Genomic DNA, 8,990 nt, shown 5'->3' on the forward strand with positions numbered 1-8,990 from the left:
CGACCCAGCGTGTCTGACGATTCTCTTGCCTCCTCCATTTGTACCGTGACCTTCGGCCCAAAAGACTCTGCTACCAGCCGAGCCCCTTTGCCAGCCAGAACACCTCGCCTTGTACCTCTCGTTAAGTCCAGGTGGCACCCAAGTAAGCTGAGGGCTCCTCCCGAAGCCCAACGGTGGTCACACTACTGGTGAAGCCGAGCCGAGACCTGGGTGCTTGGCACTTATTCTGGTATTGGGTGCCGGTCGTGACAGGGCTTCTGTGACCATATAAAGGCACAAGGCTGCAGGCTGAGTTATACAGGGAACTCTGAGTATCACTCATGTATTATAAGGGATAATGTACCCCCTACTGTAAATGATAAGGATTTTAGAAGTTACTGAGGGGTTGCTCTGTGACCATATAAAGGCACAAGGCTGCAGGCTGAGTTATACAGGGAACTCTGAGTATCACTCATGTATTATAAGGGATAATGTACCCCCTACTGTAAATGATAAGGATATTAGAAGTCACTAAGGGGTTGTTCTGTGACCATATAAAGTCACAAGGCTGCAGGCTGAGTTATACAGGGAACTCTGAGTATCACTCATGTATTATAAGGGATAATGTACCCCCTACTGTAAATGATAAGGATATTAGAAGTCACTGAGGGGTTGTTCTGTGACCATATAAAGTCACAAGGCTGCAGGCTGAGTTATACAGGGAACTCTGACTATCACTCATGTATTATAAGGGATTATGTACCCCCTACTGTAAATGATAAGGATATTAGAAGTCACTGAGGGGTTGTTATGTGACCATATAAAGGCACAAGGCTGCAGGCTGAGTTATACAGGGAACTCTGAGTATCACTCATGTATTATAAGGGATAATGTACCCCCTACTGTAAATGATAAGGATATCAGAAGTCACTGAGGGGTTGTTCTGTGACCATATAAAGGCACAAGGCTGCAGGCTGAGTTATACAGGGAACTCTGAGTATCACTAATGTATTATAAGGGATAATGTACCCCCTACTGTAAATGATAAGGATATTAGAAGTCACTGAGGGGTTGTTCTGTGACCATATAAAGGTACAAGGCTGCAGGCTTTCACCATACATTTTTTGTGATTGAAGTTGAGAGTATATTAAACAAGTGTGAAAGGGTCAGGTCACACAACTGACATTTTAGTGCCACAACTGATAACATTACTAAGTACTAAGAAAAGAATAATGACAGAGACACAGGAGTAACCTGGTAGTAACATTGTATTAATGACATAATGGTAGACATATAAAAATCAGTGCAATGTAACAAGAATCTCGCTAGCGAGCGTGGATACCCATTGGTTCATCGGCGCCTTTGTTACAATTGAGCCTAGAGATGGCCGGCGCGCTCACCACCACAGCAAGTTGGTTTAGTGATTGTGAATGGATCACACTTGAGGGGTGACAAATGTGAGAACATTGAAGAGCTCATGGAGACGACTTCTTAGGACTTGCAAATGGTGTGGACAGATCCTCCCATAAACTGCGTCCCCCACCTTAAAAACTCCTTACAAAAAGGTGTCTTAGCAGGTCCTCTCTGGACATTCACAGACAGATAAAGCAAAAGAGAATCTGAGTCACTTAATATTGTGCCGGGTCTCTCAGACGCCCAATGGAGTCCTCAGTCCAAGTTTTGTCAGCCAACACCTTCTACCTTGTGGCTTCTTTGTTTTTCCTCACTTCTTCTGCATGTTTATCCTGGTGGGTAAAAAAAGTTTAAAAAAAAGAATTTTTATCAGGGAAATATTTAATGGATGGGAAAAGAAGACAAACATTTTGTTTGTTAATGGTACATATCCCTATGGGACGGTGCTGACCCACCATAATGTAGGCTGGTTTAAATGTTCAGGTTACCTATATGGAACATGTTTATTTTGGTCTAGAACAGTGACCTTCAACCGTTGGCTATACAGCATGGAAACCCTGCACTTTGGTAGCTTGGTTACCCCAGTAGCTGTGGAATACTTAGAGATAGTTATAGGCTGAAGATCACTATTCTATGGATTGCCCAATTAGTAGAAAGTATGAAATGGAATGTTATGGAATGATTAGAAAGAAATAGAGTTCGATCTTACCACTTTAACTAACCTTCTCTTGTAGGCGTTCAAGCATGGCCGCAAGGTGGGCTTCCCTATTCTCCTTATTGACCTCCATTCTCTGAGCCAGCTTCTCCTTGGCCATCTTGCTAAAGTTGTTGTTCTCCTCGATGGCTTTCAGTATGACTTCCCGCTCATGTTCCCTCTTTTCCGCCTGGTGCTTGCGGAGTTCTGCCTCCCGATACTAGAAAAATCATTACACACCCAGGTGAATAATGTATCACTTAACATTGGCATCGTTTATTAGTTTGCGATGAGACAGAGTTCATCTCATGGTCAAAGAGAAGGAGACAGAGACAAGTTATCTTTTAGTCATTGGTTTTCACACCAGCCTTTACCATTAACTCCAGCCTTGGCATCACCAAAACATATAAGATGCTACTAATGGGCCAACACTGACTTACAACAAGATGGCGGCTGTAAGCTTGTTAAAGATAGAGCAATTGGTGGCTTAACTCAAGCATTAACTTGTGTCTCATTGATATTGTAAGGTGGGGTGCACCCTGATGCCAGACATGGAGACAGGGGAAAACCTTTCCGGAATTGCCAGGCAGTGCTTTAAATAGCGGTAGACTTGCCTCTTCTTGAATGTCAAGCTCTACCATAGAGTAACTTTCTCCTCATTGGATCCAGACACATTAGATAAAGTGATCTCAGGTGACCATGCAACCAAACATTTTATTATTTTACCTTGCGCCTTTCTTCGGCGGCCTCCAGTTTTTTCTGGATCTCCTCCAGGGAGGGGTCTCGTTTCTGGGGCAGGGTGGCTGTGATCTCTGGAATCCCATCAAAGGAAGGGGGTTTCAGGATAACCTCGAAGGAGTGGCCAGAGGCTCTCTTGTTTAATTCTATCACCTCCATGTCTGAAATAGCACACCATGTGAGGTCCACAGTGTCTGCTGGGAGAAATAAATCATTGTACAGTTAGAACCAGAGATGCAATTGGTATTTCCATACTCCACCTTGAAAGCTTTATTTCTTATGACCCCTGGTTGACAGTTGTGTGGGTTAAAGGATAAGTAAACCTTAAAAATAAGTGTAAAATTGATGAGGGGGCTATTCTAAGCACTTCTGCAATGTACATTCATTATTTTTATCTTTTAATTCCAAGATATTATGGGATACATGCACTGTTAGGGGTAGATTTATCAAGGGTCCAATTAGAATTTTGAATTAGAATTTTGAATTTGAATTTTGAATTTGAATTTTGAATTTGAATTTCGAATTTTGAATTTGAATTTCGAATTTTGAATTTAAATTTTAGAGTTTTTTTAGTGGAATTTTGACTAGGGAATAGTTGAAATTTGATTTGGGTTTTTAATAAAATTGAAATTCGATTTACAAGATTTATCATATACTGGTCCTTTAAGAACTCAAATTCGACTATTCGCCACTTTAAATCTACCGAATTGCTGTTTTCGCCTATGGGATCAATTTGGAGTTGTTTGCAGCCTTCCTGACATTCGAGAGAGAAAAACTCGAATCTAATTCAGTTCAAATTCATTCAAGTTTTCAGGTCGATCCTATTCACCTCGAAAACTTAAATTTTTTTGATAAATTTAGATTGTTCGTTTTTAATTCCATCTTTGAGTTCATGGGAGGTTATGGGAGTTTTTATAAAGTCCCATGAACTCTAAATTCGACCCTTGATAAAATATGAATGAATTTTGTTCCAACAGCGACACCTGCTGGTCAGTTTCCCACCAGTCTGACCAGCAAGTAGTCAAGGAAGTTGTCAGGAGAAAGAAAGAGGCTGCTCTGATGTTCTTCTGCTTAGGAAAACAATAGAAACCTTTTCTCACATCTTTCCTAAGCAGAAGAACATCAGAGCAGCCTCTTTCTTTCTCCTGACAACTTCCTTGACTACTTGCTGGTCAGACTGGTGGGAAAATGACCAGCAGGTGGCGCTGTTGGAACAAAATTCATTCATAAAGCAGGAAGTAGTGTTCTGGCTATTATGTTACACATCCACTCACTCCAGCCTTTATACATTACATTTTTGCCGAACTAACTATATTAGATACATTTTTTATTATGCACAGCCTGTTTATTTACCCAGTTTTTATTTTTACACTGAACAATTCCTTTAAGGACAGACGGAAGGGGAAGCAGGAGGCAATAAGGAGGCAGAACAGGAATTGATATCAGCAATTTACCTTCATACTTGTAAGTCTGTTTCTTTAAAGGATCGGAGAGGAAACAGGAACAGAAAATGGACACGAGGGGGAGCTCCTTCACCTTCTCTTTATAGGCTGAAAGGGAGTAAACAATGGAGATGAATAAAGTGATGTCTCCAGAAATGATTTCCCAGCATCCAAAGCATCCAAAGTCTCCGCTCCAGCCCTGACTCTAGTTCCCACAATGCTTTGCGCACTTCTGTGATTTTTCACTTTTATAGGGGGTTTATTAATCCCCATGTGAGACCCTACAAGGAATTATGGAAATGAACATCATGGCTGGAGGGGAGCTGCCCGCTGTAATGTTATTAGTTGTAGTGTTCAGTGCATCAGTCCGTATATGAGTTAGTAATGGTGACCTACCTGCCAGAGTCATGGCGCTTAGTTCAAGAAGAGAGTTCAGAGAAAGACGGAATAATCTGGAACAAAAACAGACAATATTTGTAAGGCAGAGAATTATTTGAAACTGAAACTTTACCATATGCCCCTTTGTATGAGATTATGTGACTCTATAATGAGCCAACACCCAGCATTTGTATTAATTAAAGGGGTTGTTCACCTTTAAATTAACTCTTAGTATGATGCAGAGAGGGATATTCTGAGACAATTTGCAATTGGTTTTAATTTTTTATGAATTGTGGTTTTTGAGTTATTTAACTTTTTATTCAGCAGCTCTCCAGTTTGTAATTTCAGCCATCTGGTTTCTAGGGTCCAAATTTCCCGAGCAACCATGCGCTGATTTCAATAAGAGACTGGAATGTGAATAGGAGAGGCCTGCATAGAAGGACGAGTAATAAAAAGTAGCAATAAGTAGCCTTACAAAGCATTTGTTTAGATGGGGTCAGTGAACCCCATTTTAATGCTGGAAAGAGTCAGAAAAAATAGGGCAAAAAAAATGTAGAACCTATAAAAAAAAGAAAAAAACGAGGGCCGAATGAAACGTTGCTTAGAATTCAGCATTCTATAACATACAAAATCATGCATAAATCACGAAAAATTCGTAATTTTTTTTATACAATCGGACTTTTAAAAAAATCACGAATTTTTCAGAATTTATTAAAGCCCCAGGATGGAAAAGTCTGAATCATAAAATCCGGCATCTCAGACCTGTCGAGGTTGCATATAAGTCAATGGGAGTAGTCCCAATGATTGCATTGGGTTTCGTACAATACCCCGAAGTTTTTGGGCAAAAAGCATAAGAAATCTGAGTTTTCGGGTGAAAAATCCAGAAAAATTGTGAAAGTCGGAGGAAATGTCAGAAAATTCATGAAAATCTGATTTTTTTCCCCGCAAAGCAAATCTTATGGCAAATGTAATAATTAATAAGCGTGAAAACCCTGACTGGATTTGATCGGAGTTTGTATCAGAAAATATTGAGATAAATTTGGACTTTGATAAATAACCCCCTAAATGTTAACTTAAAGGTGAAGCAGCCCATTAAGGACTGAGGGAGCAGGAGACAATACCCGAAGCAACAACTTCTTGAAGCTTAGAAACATACACCATAAGGGGGACCTTCTTAGGACCAACACTTTCCAGTAGATTCTCCTACTCATAGACTTGTTCTTATTTTCCCTTTCAATTCATTCGCATTATAAAGGGCCGAGTCTGGATAAGTAATAGGATCTAACAGGCCTGTAATTGTGTAGAGCAGTTCTGGCTACAGGCCCATCAGAACATAACCGTCCCAGCGCTTCCTGTCTCCTTTTAAACCCCCCCAAAAAACAAAACAAGAATGAAACAATGAAAACTGGAGAAAAACAACAGGGGGAGGTGGGCAGCACTGGTGGGGGGACTATAAGGACAATGGCCGTACTTTCTCCCCAACAGCTTCTTATTGTAACTGGAATTATTTCCAGCATTCCTTGCGGGCGCTGCTCCTGTAAACACACACTTCCCCTTTAAGTATTGGAGAGCAATTATTACTGAGACTGTGTATAATAGTATGGGACTAATGGGAACAATAAAGTCATTGACTGGACTGGTGCCTTAGAACCCTGGGGCCGGAAGCATCGGCCTCTTTGTATCAACTTTATTAGGTTAATATGAGCCATATCATTCAATAGACACCTTTGTAGTCCTGACCCTGAACTTGCTCTGCAGTCAAGGGCAATAGATATGGCAGCCCCAGCAGTTGCTTACAGACACACCAATACAGCATTTCCATTGTTGGAAAGGAGACCGTTCTCGCCATTTGGGATCATAGGGGTGGATAATAACCATCTGCCTCCCCCTGCGTCTATCAGTAAGTGATGTGTATGGCCCACCATACTGTAGAAAGGGCCTTTAGCCTTGAAGCCACAACTGAGTCTGTGTGATTGGATCCACTGAAAGAACCTGTAAGGATACACTCATATCCCATCCCTTTTATCAAAGGGGCAATTTCCCCAGTTCACCCCTAGCTGGTGCAAATCTTGAAGGAAGGAACCTGTTATATAAAAACCTGGTGATTTATGCACTTTGCCCTCCGCTAATCAATGGCCCCCGATAATCTTCTCTAATTCTGCCCTTTCAGCTCCTATGCCCCTGTGATAGGCTGGTGCAGTACAACATGTATCCCATAATAACAATAATAATCCCATACACTGATCTCCATGCCCTGAAATGCACTCGCACAGCACGATGAGTCGGGGGGATCCAGTTCCCACTGTACCTTATAGGAATCATGTATACATGGTTAATTAGTAGATTCATTAATTTCACTATTACCTTGGTTTATAATAAGCACGGAGACATTTAATTAACAGCAGTGGGTGTAAGTCTGAGGGAAAAGCTGGTGTTTTAAAGGAAAGGGTGTTGCCTGTAGGTCTAGTGGTGACGTCACAATGGATGGGAGGAATAAGAATAAATGGCACCGTGCCCGCACAATGTAAATGATTAAAACTTTAAAATAAAGTAGCAAATCCAGGAAAGTGGCGACCACTGGCCCCTGAGCTGTTATCAACATTGCCAGGGATGTGGGAAGATCTTTAAGTTTTGCCTTTATCCATTGTGTCCTCATCATGTGATCTTGCCATTGGGAGGGGGTAACATCTGTATAGATTATTGGGAACCTTTCCTATCCTGCAGATTCCACCAACTAGTGATTTTCTGAGAGAGAATACGACTTGCAGTGCCAGCTCTAGGAAGGTATCGCGAGAGATTATTAGGGTGCTTAACCCTATAAACCAGAGGGGTTGCTTTAAAATCTTCCGGCTCTTCCTGAAATGCAATTCCCAAATATCCCAGCTGGAATCCTGGGGTTGGAGACTTCTAACAATAAGCACAGACATTTGGCAGGAGGGATCCCCAATACTCATCTGAGGCTGATGCTTTCTCCCCAGCCCATTATAGTTGAACCTTCTCCACCACCCCTGCTGCAACCTGAGCTCATCCCAATACCAGGGCCACACACAGACTCACAGACAAACACCAAGGGAAGTGTAAATCACATGCACACAATTCCCACTCCATTTCTGCACCACCTTGTGACCCTTTACATGCAAAATACGGCTGCAAAGACACAAAAATAAGGACCAACTCATTGACCATTTTGCACTGATGTCGGCGTATAGTTTAGCCCCTATTTGGGCACACGGAGCCCCAACGGTACTTGATACTGCTCAATGGATCAGCGCAATCATAGGAACATTTGGGAAATAATGAGAAATAGAAAGAGACCCTGGCACAGTGCATGTACATAATAATACCATATATCCATTGCATTGCATCCTTGCAACATATATCAATCTATATAAAGCATATATATATATATATATATATATATATATATAAGTGTAACTATAGGAAGCAGACAGCTCACTCACCTTTACCTTGCGATCTGTTTCTTTCAGATGCTTCTCCCTCAGTTAAATCTCCCAGAGACGGTCGCAGCATCAGGACCACAATCAGACTCTCCCCATGACATCACCTCCGAGCGCTCTCATTGGCTGCGTCTCTGAGCTCCCTGATTGGACAGAATCCGGGCGAGCAGAATTTGCCTGAGTAACACACACTGCATGCAGGAGAAAAAGATGATGTCACATAGAAGAACCTTTCCCTTTTCTTTCCATTCCCACTAGGAGAAAAGGTGTAGGGATTTCCATGGAAAGGGATGAAAAGAATTCAGAGCTCAGTTAATCTGTACAAGGTTTCTCTGGCTGTGTTATCCACAGTGTTTCTTTCTCTCCATTGGATATTGTTATATGGGAGAGTGTGCAAATATCATATCATATTGTGATATCACTGATTGTTCACAACCCTATGGCTCTGTCTCTTATGGAAAATAATTGGTGGCAGTGGTTTAACTGAGGGCGTCAGATTTGCTGCCATTCAGGAGTTGGCGAGGGGCACATACTTGGCTGCCGTTAGCTTGCCAATCACTAATGCCAGGGTTAGTGTTAGGATTGGGCAGAAAGGCAGGACACAAATGAAGGTACAGGTATAGGATCCATTATCCAGAGAGCTCCAAATTACAGAACAGGCATCTGCCATAGACTCAAATAATTCAATTTTTTTAAAAAATATTATTCCTTGTAGTAATAAAACAGTACCTTGTACTTCTTATAGGGATGCACCGAATCCAGGATTTGGTTTGCGATTCAGCCTGGATTCGGCCTTTTTCAGCAGGATTCGGAATCGGCCGAATCCTTCTACCCGGCTGAACCGAATCTGAATTTGCATATGCAAATTAGGGACGGGGAGGAAATTGC

The 8,990-nt window shown here is 41.7% G+C and overlaps 1 protein-coding gene across 3 annotated transcripts; it reads right to left on the reverse strand.

Annotated features, from left to right (window-relative positions):
- Positions 1-1,229: 1,229 nt before the first annotated feature.
- stmn4.S (stathmin 4 S homeolog) lies at positions 1,230-8,242 on the reverse strand. 3 transcript variants are annotated; one of them, XM_041563911.1, is made up of 7 exons: positions 8,106-8,242; positions 7,639-7,641; positions 4,663-4,718; positions 4,279-4,374; positions 2,813-3,018; positions 2,115-2,306; positions 1,230-1,724 (listed from the first exon to the last, which is right to left on the reverse strand). In XM_041563911.1, the coding sequence occupies exons 3-7, from the start codon at positions 4,673-4,675 to the stop codon at positions 1,677-1,679; spliced, it is 555 nt and encodes a 184-aa protein (XP_041419845.1). In that variant the 5' UTR covers positions 4,676-4,718; positions 7,639-7,641; positions 8,106-8,242; the 3' UTR covers positions 1,230-1,676.
- Between the last annotated feature and the right edge of the window lie 748 nt (positions 8,243-8,990).

This window comes from Xenopus laevis, chromosome 5S (assembly GCF_017654675.1).
Source record: "Xenopus laevis strain J_2021 chromosome 5S, Xenopus_laevis_v10.1, whole genome shotgun sequence".
NCBI classification, from domain to species: domain Eukaryota; kingdom Metazoa; phylum Chordata; class Amphibia; order Anura; family Pipidae; genus Xenopus; species Xenopus laevis.

What these genes read in the sequence shown, in the direction of transcription:
- stmn4.S (XM_041563911.1), bottom strand. An exon ending in ACAGACTTACAAGTATGAAG is followed by an intron (nt 3,019 to 4,278) that starts GTAAATTGCTGA and finishes TTCTCCCAGCAG; the next exon opens with ACACTGTGGACCTCACATGG. An exon ending in TTGAACGCCTACAAGAGAAG is followed by an intron (nt 1,725 to 2,114) that starts GTTAGTTAAAGT and finishes TTTACCCACCAG; the next exon opens with GATAAACATGCAGAAGAAGT.